Source organism: Osmerus mordax, chromosome 3 (assembly GCF_038355195.1).
Source record: "Osmerus mordax isolate fOsmMor3 chromosome 3, fOsmMor3.pri, whole genome shotgun sequence".
In the NCBI taxonomy this organism is placed as follows: Eukaryota; Metazoa; Chordata; class Actinopteri; order Osmeriformes; family Osmeridae; genus Osmerus; species Osmerus mordax.
This window is the reverse complement of record NC_090052.1, coordinates 4046766-4060158: the sequence shown is the minus strand read 5'-3', so window position 1 is coordinate 4060158 and position 13393 is coordinate 4046766. Positions and strand designations below refer to the sequence as shown.

At 40.7% G+C, this 13393-nt stretch overlaps 1 protein-coding gene across 1 annotated transcript in view; it reads right to left on the bottom strand.

Annotated features, from left to right (window-relative positions):
- LOC136938472 (zinc finger protein 208-like) overlaps positions 1-13393 on the bottom strand; it is a 129760-nt gene that overhangs the window by 60039 nt on the left and 56328 nt on the right. Inside the window, exons 6-12 of the mRNA XM_067231700.1 lie at positions 12385-12458; positions 11798-12302; positions 8623-9413; positions 8120-8252; positions 4880-5551; positions 3051-3348; positions 569-1226 (exon numbers count right to left, since the gene is read on the bottom strand). Of these exons, the coding sequence (XP_067087801.1) occupies positions 569-1226; positions 3051-3348; positions 4880-5551; positions 8120-8252; positions 8623-9413; positions 11798-12302; positions 12385-12458 (3131 nt within the window). The remainder of the gene's footprint in view (positions 1-568; positions 1227-3050; positions 3349-4879; positions 5552-8119; positions 8253-8622; positions 9414-11797; positions 12303-12384; positions 12459-13393) is intronic.

Sequence of the window (13393 nt, the reverse complement as noted above, 5' to 3'; positions counted from 1 at the left end):
GCCACAGGTAGGCCTAATATAACTTTATTTTCAATTTGACCAAAGACCACAATGTTTTATTCTCCATCAGTCAATGTATTTTGCCTCTACATAAATGAAGCTTGCGATGTCATTGCAGATTAAAATTACCATTCGAAATATTTATTCATTTTATGAGAAGGCGGCAGAACCCATCTATTGCTTATTACCTGATGTCCAGTATCCTTGGTTCAGGCACTCACTACACCAGCATAACAGGGCTGAAGGGGTGCATTGACGCTGAACGAACTTCATGGGTACGTTTGTTGGGGGCAAGTCTTGCCTCATAAAATCATTCACAGCTGGGACACTCAATGATTCTCTCTAAAAGAGAAAATCCTTAATGAGTTGTGTATCTCAACCCTTCAGTTGTCAAACTTAACAAAAAATTATATTACATTGTACAACATTGTATCCATAGAGGAACTTGACTCTGAAAGTATGGTGTCAAAATGATTCTAAATAAGACTTTATTTAGATAATCAAAAAAAAACATGATCATGAAACTATAATAAAGTAAACCAAAATTTAAAATGTGTGTGCTGCTTAGATATTCTCTCCTGTGTGGGTCCTATAGTGAGCTCTGAAATGGCCAGCCTGTCTAAAAGTTTTATCACAGAAGTCACAGCTGTAGGGCTTCTCTCGAGTGTGGATCCTGCTGTGAACTGTTAAATTCCCAGCCCGTCTAAAGGTTTTACCACAGAAGTCACAGCTGTAGGGCTTCTCTCCAGTGTGGATTTTGCGGTGAACTGTGTAATTGCTAGCATGGCTAAAGGTTTTATCACAGAGGGCACAGCTGTAGGGCTTCTCTCCAGTGTGGATTCTGCGGTGAACTGTGTAACTGCTAGCATGTCTAAAGGTTTTACCACAAAAGTCACAGCTGTAGGGCTTCTCTCCAGTGTGGATCCTGCTATGAAATCTGAAATTGTCAGCCTGGCTAAAGGTTTTACCACAGAGGTCACAGCTGTAGGGCTTCTCTCCTGTGTGGATCCTGCAGTGAGCTGTCAAACCACTAGCATGCCTAAAGGTTTTACCACAAAGGTCACAGCTGTAGGGCTTCTCTCCAGTGTGGATCCTGCTGTGAACTGTTAAATCCCCAGCCCGGCTAAAGGTTTTACCACAGAGGTCACAGCTGTAGGGCTTCTCTCCAGTGTGGATCCTCATGTGCTTCTTGAGGTTACTGGATGAGGAAAGGCTCTTCCCACATGTGTCATAGTGATGTGTCTCCATAACTCAGCTCTCTCTTTGTTCTCTGTCTGGTTTCTCTGGATCATGTAGTGTCTGGAAGCTTGTTTCTCTCTGGTTGATTCTCTGTCTGGTTACTGCTGTTTCTGATTGAGTCTCTCTCTGGTTGAGGCTCTCTCTGTAGTCTCTCTGGTTGAGTCTCTCTCTGCAGTCTCTCTGGTTGAGTCTCTCTGGAGCCTTAAGGTGTCTCCTCTGTCTAGTCTCCGCCCATATTCAAGTATGATTGGCCAGTAGGAGATCTGCAGCTTTCACATATAAATGAAATCTTTTGTCTGTCATAATGGGCCACTTTGCGTAATGTTGATCATTTGGTGAGAGGTGTTTGTTTCTCAGGTTTCTTTTTTACTGGAGAAACACAAAACACTTTGACAAAAACTGAATTGAAATACAACTCCTCTTTATAGTAATTTGGGTTTCTTCAAAATTATAGGCTATATTAGGTTAGACATGGTAAAAAAAGACACATGTTCGTTTTACAGGGCAAATAAAACCACAGAGACATATCAGGCTGTGTTTGTATTCCATTTATTCCATTATTTTCATTTATCTTTTTCATCCTGCATATTTACTGATCATTGATCTGTTGGTCTAAGATGATTCATATGAAATGTTTCAATAAAGGTGAAAATTTTTTGTGAACACAAAGTCCATTTATAAAAGGAACCTTAAGGTTCTTACATTTATCATCCAGGAAGAGAGTAAGAGTATAGGTGTGAAATGAGTTCCTGAAAGCATGTGCAAAGCGCTAACGCTTTGTCACACTGAAATGTGGAGTTAAACCGAAGAACAGTTTCTCTTCCGTTTTCAGATCAGGTTTTAATAGGCGGAGCCAAAAAATGCCCTATCTACGTCAGATCACTGAATGGCTCCTCCTGCTGTACTGTTATTGTAGCCTACATCAGCTAGCTAGCTAGCTTCTGGATGTCTCCCACCACCCGCAACTGCATCTTCCCTGGATGCAAGAACTCCAGCTGCGCTGCAACGCCATTTAAGTTCCCTATTGAATATGAAAGGTGGATAGATTTTGTGAAGAGCCACGCTCATGGAAAGTTTTGTGATTTCAGTACAAACAAATGTGCTAAACCAATTGTAATTCTTTGTTGTTGCTTGCCAGTTTTCGATAGTTCACCGATTTCGGTACAACACCTGTATTGTTTGCAGTCTCAGACAAGGGCAAATATTACAGTATTCAAACGACAAACAACTGCCACAGATGATTTTACTTTATGTTCTATTTGACCACAATGTTTTATTCTCCATCATTCAATGTATTTTGCCTCTACATAAATGAACCTGGCAATGTCATCGTAGATTAAAATTACAATTCTAAATATGTATTCCTTTTATGATGAATCTATTGCTATTGCTTATTACCTGATGTCCAGTGTCCTTGACTCAGGCACTCACTACACCAGCATAACAGGGCTGAAAGGGTGCATTGATGCTGAACGAACTTCATGGGTACGTTTGTTGGGGGCAAGTCTTGCCTCATAAAATCATTCACATGGGACACAGTGATTCTCTCTAAAAGAGAAAATCATTAATGAGTTGTGTATCTCAACACTTCAGTTGCCAAACTTAACAAAAATGATATTACATTGTACAACATTGTATCCATAGAGGAACTTGACTCTGAAAGTCAACTTTATTTAGATAATCAAAAAAACATGATCATGAAACTATAATGAAGTAAACAAAAAATGTGTGTGCTGCTTAGATATTCTCTCCTGTGTGGGTCCTGCAGTGAGCTCTGAAATGGCCAGTCTGTCTAAAGGTTTCATCACAGAAGTCACAGCTGTAGGGCTTCTCTCCAGTGTGGATTCTGCGGTGAACTGTGTAACTGCTAGCACGGCTAAAGGTTTTACCACAGAGGTCACAGCTGTAGGGCTTTTCTCCTGTGTGGATCCTGCGGTGATCAGTGTAACTGCTAGCACGGCTAAAGGTTTTACCACAGAGGTCACAGCTGTAGGGCTTTTCTCCTGTGTGGATTCTGCGGTGAACTGTTAATTTCCCAACTTGTCTAAAGGTTTTACCACAGAGGTCACAGCTGTAGGGCTTCTCTCCAGCGTGGATCCTCATGTGCTTCTTGAGGTTACTGGATGAGGCTCTTCCCACATGTGTCACAGTGATGTGTGTCCATAACTCAGCTCTCTCTTGGTCTTTCTGGATCCTGTTCCTAGTCTCTGGAAGCTTGTTTCTCTCTCGTTACTGCTGTTTCTGGATGAGTCTCTCTATGGTTGAGTCTCTCTCTGTAGTCTCTCTGGTTGAGTCTCTGTAGTCTCTATGGCTGAGTCTCTCTCTGTAGTCTCTCTGGTTGAGTCTCTGTAGTCTCCCTGGAGCCTTAAGTTGTTTCCTCTGTCTACTCCGCCCATATTCAAGTGTGATTGGCCAGTAGGAGATCTGCAGCTTTCACATATGAATTCAATCTTTTGTCTGTCATAATGGGCCACTTTGCATACGTACTGTTGATCATTTGGTGAGAGGTGTATGTTTCTCAGGTTTATTTTTTACTGGAGAAACACAAAACACTGTGACAAAACTTCTTTGGCAAAAAACTCTTCTTTATAGTAATTTGGTTTTCTTCTAAATTATAGGCTATATGATTAGCCTACACAATACGTACTATAGTGTAATATAATTGATGTTCAGATAACTTTCCAATCAGATGCACTGACTAATTCTTTAATTCAGTTCAATAAAACAGAGAGTGCTTGAAAACCACAGTGTAAATGTCATGTATTCATGTAAGATACTTATTTGTTGTGGGCTTTTCATAGATGGCAAAGGCTCCTACCCCTTGATTGTTTTGTTTTTGTTTTTCTACAGGTAGGCTACACTCTTGCAGTATTGTGGGGAGTTTCATGTTGTTCAATTGTAACTTGTTTAACTGCATGCTCTTATGGTTCTTCCCTTTGGCACTTATTTGGTTTTCCACAATGTATGCTTCATGTTTTGGCTGCTCGCAATGTTTGGAGCTATCTCGTTGATATGATGAGTGACCTATGCTCTTTTGTAAAGCTCTCTCATGGAAGTTGCTTTGGATAAAAGTGTCTGCTAAATGCATAAATGTATCCATAGAGGAACTTGACTTTGAAATATGGTGTCAAAATGAAGACTTTAATAAGATAATCAAAAAAACATGATCATGAAACTATAAACACTAATATTGTCAAAAACAAAAAAAGGAATTATTGTCTGTCTACAATAACAAACCAACCAATCGTACTCAACAAATGGGTGAAACACACAGACACTCTGAAGGGCTGCAGAGATAAACAGAGGTCAACCAGAAATGTTGTGTGTTTACCAAGATTCTACCCAGTCTGACCCTCCATCTTCCCCTCCATTGTTACAGGGGTAGAGTATCTTCTCTGTGTCCTGTCATGTTGGACTGTAGATCTGGTGTTGCTGCATGTGCTGTCCCAGTAGGTGTAAGCCAGTAGTTATTCCGGCTGTGGGTCATTCCCTCAGGTGGTGACTGCTGGGACAACTTCACCCCCTTATTTATTTTTTTATCATAGATGTGCTAGAAACTCTTCAATAGGTCATTTGTTTGACATAAATAGTCAGTGTGGGCTGCTTAAATCTTCTCTCCTATGTGGGTCCTGCGGTGAACTTTTAAGTTACAAGTCCGTCTAAAGGTTTTACCACAGAGGTCACAGCTGTAGGGCTTCTTTCCTGTGTGGATCCTGCGGTGAACTGTGAAACTGCTAGCATTGCCAAAGGTTTTACCACAGAGTTCACAGCTGTAGGGCTTTTCTCCAGTGTGGATTCTGCGGTGAGCTGTGTAATTGCTAGCATGGCTAAAGGTTTTACCACAGAGGTCACAGCTGTAGGGCTTCTCTCCAGTGTGGATCCTGCAGTGAGCTGTGAAATTGCTAGCCTGGCTAAAGGTTTTACCACAGAGGTCACAGCTGTAGGGCTTCTCTCCAGTGTGGATTCTGCGGTGAACTGTTAAATCCCCAGTCTGTCTAAAGGTTTTACCACAGAGGTCACAGTTGTAGGGCTTCTCTCCAGTGTGGATTATGCGGTGAACTGTTAATTTCCCAACTTGTCTAAAGGTTTTACCACAGAGGTCACAGCTGTAGGGCTTCTCTCCAGTGTGGATCCTGCTATGAGCTCTGAAAGTGTCAGCCCGGCTAAAGCTTTTACCACAGAGGTCACAGCTGTAGGGCTTCTCTCCAGTGTGGATCCTGCAGTGAGATCTGAAATGTTCAGCTTGCCTAAAGGTTTTACCACAGAGGTCACAGCTGTAGGGCTTCTCTCCAGTGTGGATCCTCATGTGTATCTTGAGGCTATTGGATGAAGAAAGGCTCTTCCCACATGTGTCACAGTGATGTGTCTCCATAACTCAGCTCTCTCTTTGTTCTCTGTCTGGTCTCTCTGGATCCTGTATCTAGTCTCTGGAAGCTTGTTTCTCTATGGTTGATCCTCTGTCTGGTTACTGCTGTTTCTCGTTGAGTCTCTGTAGTCTCTATGGTTGAGTCTCTCTGGAGCCTTAAGGAGTCTTTTCTGTCTAGTCTCCGCCCATGATCAAGTATGATTGGCCAGTAGGAGATCTGCAGCTTTCACATATAAATGACATCTATTTTCTGTCATAATGGGCCACTTTGCATATATAATGTTGATCTTCCGGTGAGAGGTGTATGTTTCTCAGGTTTATTTTTACTGGAGAAACACAAAACACTTTGACAAAACTTCTTTGGCATACAAGTAATTTGGTTTTCTTCAAAATGATAGACTATATTATTGACATGGTAAAAAAGAGACACAGTATTGAAAATCCAATACTAAATGATATAGTTTAACCTAAACATTCTTTCAAATCATAATGAATTTATTTATCTTCAGTTACCTTTTTAAATCTTTTTAAACTAAATTATTATAACACATGAAATAATTAATTTGGCTCTTACAGTAGTAATTTGGTTTTCTTCAAAATTATAGGATATATGATTAGCCTACACAATATGCATTACAGGAAAATTAACTATCAAATGACTTTGGATTGGAATTGCTCATTTTAAATCCAATGATAATAATATACTCTGTCTCTATTGCGTGTGTCTCAAGTTTTATTTCAAAACGGAGAATTACAAAATAGAAAATAAATTCATGAAGCTTTTGAGCACTCAACTTAAATATTAGACCCACTGAAACAAAACACCACTACTAATACTGCAATTATTGTCATGTTTAGCCTTCTTTATGTTTAGGCTTCTCTGTGTGAGTGTAAATTCAACATGAAGAATGATAACATGTCTCGATGTCATGTTCTGGTATACATGCCTCTGAGGCCAACACAAAACCCCTCTTCTAGAACATTTTAAATTGCTGTGACGGGACGTGTATCACTGCACTTTGTGAAAACGATTTATTCCACTGGTTATATGGGAGTATTGTGGTTGGGTGCATTACCACAGTCTACCACTAGATGACAGCAGTAGCCTGGGCTGCACCACTCGGTAGTAAATCAAGACAGCCACAGGCTATTTTGTTTTTGTTGTTATGCATTTACATTTGGTAATTTATCAGACGCTCTTATCCGGAGCTACTTACAGTAAGTACAGGGACATTCCCACCGAGGCAAGTAGGGTGAAGTGCCTTGCCCAAGGACACAACGTCATTTGACACGGCCTGGAATCGAACCAGCGGCCTTCTTATTACTAGCCCGATTCTCTAACCGCTCAGCCACCTGACTCCCTGATGCTCCACTCATCAGTCCTGTCGTGATGGGTCCGCGACTCACTGACAACTCATTGAGATTCTATTCTGTGCTGTGAATTATATTCATAGGCAACACTCACACACCAATTTACATTGTAAGTCTACATTGTGATCCTCGCAGGTGTGCGCCAGCCGCCAGACCGTTATTTAAATCTGACTTTTGAGATAAAGGGTCAACAACAATATGGCTCATCGATAGCTAATTTTCCTGGCAGAACTACGCTGTCTCACGAAATGTAACTATAATGATTTAAAAAAAAATATTGCAGTCATTCAAGGCATTCTGTGTGAAAGCAATCAAAAAAGTATCCAGTTTAATCACAGACTTGTGTTAAGTGTGTGCTAAGAGTTTTGTGATTTGAGTACGAACAAATGTGCTAAACCAATTGTAATTCTTTGTTGTTGCTTGCCAGTTTTGCTAGTTTTTTTTCGATAGGTCACCGATTTCGTTACAACACCTGTATTGTTTGCAGTCTTAGGCAAGGGCAAAAATGACAGAATTCAAATGACAAACAACTGCCACAGATGATTTTACTTAATTTTCAATTTGACCAAAGACCATAATGTTTTATTCTCCATCATTCAATACAGGGCTGCATTGAGTCTGAACGAACTTCATGGGTAGGTTTGTTGGGGGCAAGTCTTGCCTCATAAAATTATTCACAGCTGGGACACAATGGTTCTCTCTAAAAGAGAAAATCATTAATGAGTTGTGTATCTCAACACTTCAGTTGCCAAACTTAACAAAAAATGATATTACATTGTACAACATGTATCCATAGAGGAACTTGACTCTGAAAGTATGGTATCAAAATTAAGACTTTAATTAGATAATCAATGAAAACATGGTCATGAAACTATGAACACTATAATAAAGTAACAACGATAAAAAATAAGGTGTAATTCTTGCCTCTCTTGTTTATTCTGGTTCTTGATCTTCTGCTGTATTTTCTATGTGCACTATCTGGTGTATTTAGCGTGACGTACAGTGAATGAAATATAATGTAAAGTCCTTAGACAGGTCTTTCCAAAGCATAGGCAAGAACGTCTTCAATATGTCATTTGTTGGAAATAAACAGTCAGTGTGTGCTGCTTAGATCTTCTCTTCTGTGTGGGTCCTGCAGTGAGCTCTGAAATGGCCGGCCTGTCTAAAGGTTTTACCACAGAGGTCACAGCTGTAGGGCTTCTCTCCAGTGTGGATCCTGCAGTGAGCTGTGAAACCACGAGCCTGGATAAAGGCTTTACCACAGAGGTCACAGCTAACCCTAACACTAACCCTGTACATTGTATCCATAGAGGAACTTGACTCTGAAAGTATGGTGTCAAAATGAAGACTTTAATTAGATAATCAATAACAACATGAGCATGAAACTATGAACACTATAATAAAGTAAACAACAATACAAAATACGGTATGATTCTTGACTGTCTTGCTTGTTCTGGTTATTGATCTTCTGCATGTGCTGTCCTAGTAGGTGCAGGCCAGTAGTTCTTCCAGCTGTGGGTCATAAAGAAGTTCTCTCGGATGGTGACTCTTGGGAAAACTTCACCCCCTAGGCTTTTCTATCATAGATGTGCAAGAAACTCTTCAATAGGTCATTTGTTTGACATAAATAGTCAGTGTGGGCTGCTTAGGGCTTCTCTTCGGTGTGGGACATGCGGTGACGTCTGAGATTGCTAGCGTTGCTAAAGGTTTTACCACAGAGGTCACAGTTGTAGGGCTTCTCTCCAATGTGGATTATGCGGTGAGATGTTAATTCTCTAGTCTGTCTAAAGGTTTTATCACAGATGTCACAGCTGTAGGGCTTCTCTCCAGTGTGGATCCTACTGTGGACTCTGAAATTGCAAGCCTGGCTAAAGGTTTTATCACAGAGGTCACAGCTGTAGGGCTTCTCTCCAGTGTGGATTCTGTGGTGAACTGTTAATTCCCAAGTCTGTCTAAAGGTTTTACCACAGAGGTCACAGCTATAAGGCTTCTCTCCCGTGTGGATCCTGCAGTGAGCTGTCAAACCACTAGCATGCCTAAAGGTTTTACCACAGAGGTCACAGCTGTAGGGCTTCTCTCCAGTGTGGATCCTGCTATGAGCTCTGAAATGCCCAACCTGACTAAAGGTTTTACCACAGAGGTCACAGCTGTAGGGCTTCTCTCCAGTGTGGATCCTGCTATGAGCTCTGAAAGTGTCAGTCCGGCTAAAGGTTTTACCACAAAGGTCACAGCTGTAGGGCTTCTCTCCAGTGTGGATCCTGCTATGAGTTCTGAAATTGCAAGCCTGGCTAAAGGTATTACCACAGAGGTCACAGCTGTAGGGCTTCTCTCCAGTGTGGATCCTGCTATGAGCTCTGAAATGCCCAGCCTGACTAAAGGTTTTACCACAAAGGTCACAGCTGTAGGGCTTCTCTCCAGTGTGGATCCTCATGTGCTTCTTGAGATTACTGGATGAGGAAAGGATCTTCCCACATGTGTCACATTGATGTGTCTCCATAACTCAGCTTTCTCTTTGTTCTCTGTTTGGTCTCTCTGGATCCCGTATCTGGTCTCTGGAAGCTTGTCTTGATCCTCTGTCTGGTTACTGCTGTTTCTGGTTGAGTCTCTCTCTGTAGTCACTCTGGTTGAGTCTCTGTAGTCTCTCTGGAGCCTTAAAGAGTCTTTTCTGTCTAGTCTCCGCCCATGATCAAGTATGATTGGCCAGTAGGAGATCTGCAGCTTTCACATATAAATGACATCTATTTTCTGTCATAATGGGCCACTTTGCATATATAATGTTGATCTTCCGGTGAGAGGTGTATGTTTCTCAGGTTTATTTTTACTGGAGAAACACAAAACACTTTGACAAAACTTCTTTGGCATACAAGTAATTTGGTTTTCTTCAAAATGATAGACTATATTATTAGACATGGTAAAAAAGAGACACAGTATTGAAAATCCAATACTAAATGATATAGTTTAACCTAAACATTCTTTCAAATCATAATGAATTTATTTATCTTCAGTTACCTTTTTAAATCTTTTTAAACTAAATTATTATAACACATGAAATAATTAATTTGGCTCTTACAGTAGTAATTTGGTTTTCTTCAAAATTATAGGATATATGATTAGCCTACACAATATGCATTACAGGCAAATTAACTATCAAATGACTTTGGATTGGAATTGCACATTTTAAATCCAATGATAATAATATACTCTGTCTCTATTGCGTGTGTCTCAAGTTTTATTTCAAAACGGAAAATTACAAAATAGAAAATAAATTCATGAAGCTTTTGAGCACTCAACTTAAATATTAGACCCACTGAAACAAAACACCACTACTAATACTGCAATTATTGTCATGTTTAGCCTTCTTTATGTTTAGGCTTCTCTGTGTGAGTGTAAATTCAACATGAAGAATGATAACATGTCTCGATGTCATGTTCTGGTATACATGCCTCTGAGGCCAACACAAAACCCCTCTTCTAGAACATTTTAAATTGCTGCAACGGGACGTGTATCACTGCACTTTGTGAGAAGGACTTATTCCACTCGTTAGTGTGGTTGCGTGCATTACCACAATCTACCACTAGATAGCAGCGGTAGCCTGTGCTGCACCACTCGGTAGTAAATCAAGGCAGCCACAGACTAGATGCTACACTCATCAGTCCTATCGTGATCAGTCCGTGACTTAATGTGTGATTATGCAACAGATGCTCATTTAGGCCTACTCACTGACAACTCATTGAGAATCTATTATATGCTGTGAATTATATTCATAGGCAACACTCACACACCAATTTACATTGCAAATCTAAATTGTGATCCTCGCATTTGTGCGCCAGCCGCCAGACCATTATGTAAATCACCGCAGGTGATTTAACTTTATTTTCAATTTGACCAAAGAGCACAGTGTTTTATTCTCCATCATTCAATGTATTTTGCCTATACATAAATGAACCAGATTATCATCCCAGATTAAAATGACCATTCGAAATATTTATTCCTTTTATGAGGTCGCTTATTACCTGATGTCCAGTGTCTATGGCTCGAGCACTCACGACACCAGCATAACAAGGCTGAAGGGGTGCATTGACGCTGAACGAACTTGATGGGTACGTTTGTTAAGGGCAAGTCTTGCGTCATAAAATCATTAACAGCTGGGACACTCAATGGTTCTCTACAAGGGCGTAGGATTGACTTTGACATTGGAGGACATATTGACCCGATATCTTCTTTGTTGCGCTTTCAAAATAAAAGTTCCAAATGTACAGTTTTTGTCCCTGTGGTATCTAGGCTAATTTTTGGGTGGGACACATGAAGCATTTTCCAATTTTGAGAGAGACACGTCCCCCCGGTTCCTACGCCTATGGTTCTCTAAAAAGACAGAACTCTAAAAGAGAGAATCATTAATGAGTTGTGTATCTCAACACTTCAGTTGCCAAACTTAACAAAAAATGATATTACATTGTACAACATGTATCCATAGAGGAACTTGACTCTGAAAGTATGGTATCAAAATTAAGACTTTAATTAGATAATCAATGAAAACATGATCATGAAACTATGAACACTATAATAAAGTAACAACGATAAAAAATAAGGTGTAATTCTTGCCTCTCTTGTTTGTTCTGGTTCTTGATCTTCTGTTGTATTTTCTATGTGCACTATCTGGTGTATTTAGCGTGACGTACAGTGAATGAAATATAATGTAAAGTCCTTAGACAGGTCTTTCCAAAGCATAGGCAAGAAAGTCTTCAATATGTCATTTGTTGGACATAAACAGTCAGTGTGTGCTGCTTAGATCTTCTCTTCTGTGTGGGTCCTGCAGTGAGCTCTGAAATGGCCGGCCTGTCTAAAGGTTTTACCACAGAGGTCACAGCTGTAGGGCTTCTCTCCAGTGTGGATTCTGTGGTGAACTGTTAATTCCCAAGTCTGTCTAAAGGTTTTACCACAGAGGTCACAGCTATAAGGCTTCTCTCCGGTGTGGATCCTGCAGTGAACTGTTAAATCTCCAGCCTGTCTAAAGGTTTTACCACAAAGGTCACAGCTGTAGGGCTTCTCTCCAGTGTGGATCCTGCTATGAGTTCTGAAATTGCAAGCCTGGCTAAAGGTCTTACCACAGAGGTCACAGCTGTAGGGCTTCTCTCCAGTGTGGATCCTGCTATGAGCTCTGAAATGCCCAGCCTGACTAAAGGTTTTACCACAAAGGTCACAGCTGTAGGGCTTCTCTCCAGTGTGGATCCTGCTATGAGTTCTGAAATTGCAAGCCTGGCTAAAGGTCTTACCACAGAGGTCACAGCTGTACGGCTTCTCTCCAGTGTGGATCCTGCTATGAGCTCTGAAATGCCCAGCCTGACTAAGGTTTTACCACAAAGGTCACAGCTGTAGGGCTTCTCTCCAGTGTGGATCCTGCTATGAACTCTGAAAGGCCCAAGGTTTTACCACAGAGGTCACAGCTGTAGGGCTTCTCTCCAGTGTGGATCCTCATGTGCTTCTTGAGATTACTGGATGAGGAAAGGATCTTCCCACATGTGTCACAGTGATGTGTCTCCATAACTCAGCTTTCTCTTTGTTCTCTGTTTGGTCTCTCTGGATCCTGTATCTGGTCTCTGGAAGCTTGTCTTGATCCTCTGTCTGGTTACTGCTGTTTCTGGTTGAGTCTCTCTCTGTAGTCACTCTGGTTGAGTCTCTGTAGTCTCTCTGGAGCCTTAAGGAGTTTTCTCTGTCTAGTCTCCGCCCATGATCGAGTATGATTGGCCAGTAGGGGATCTGCAGCTTTCACATATAAATGACATATTTTGTCTACCATAATGGTCCACTTTGCATATGTAATGTCGCTCTGGATAAGAGCGTCTGCTAAATAAATGACTAAATGTAATGTTGATCATTTGGTGAGAGGTGTATGCTTCTCAGGTTTATTTTTTACTGGAGAAACACAAAACACTGTGACAAAATTTCTTTGGCATACAACTCCTCTTTATAGTAATGTGGTTTTCTTCAAAATTATAGGCTATATGATTAGCCTACACAATACGTACTATAGTGTAATATAATTAATATTCAGATAACTTTCCAATCAGATGCACTGACTGATGCTTTAATTCAGTTCAATAAAACGGAGAGTGCTTGAAAACCACAGTGTAAATGTCATGTATTCATGGAAGATACTGTATTTGTTGTGGGCTTTTCATAGATGGAAAAGGCTCCTACCCCTGTGCTGCTGGTGAGTGCAAGGGTGTAGGTCTGGTCTCAGATTTGATAGGGACACCCCCCCCACCACCCCAAGGCTGAGAAGAGAACTTTTACTGACAAGATAGTGATTCTTTTTGCACTTAGTTTAGACAATAGCCTCAACAAAAACAAAAAATGTCTCTGATCCACTGTTTATTGAGACTGTGCAAGATTCTAACTTAAGGTAGACTGATTAAC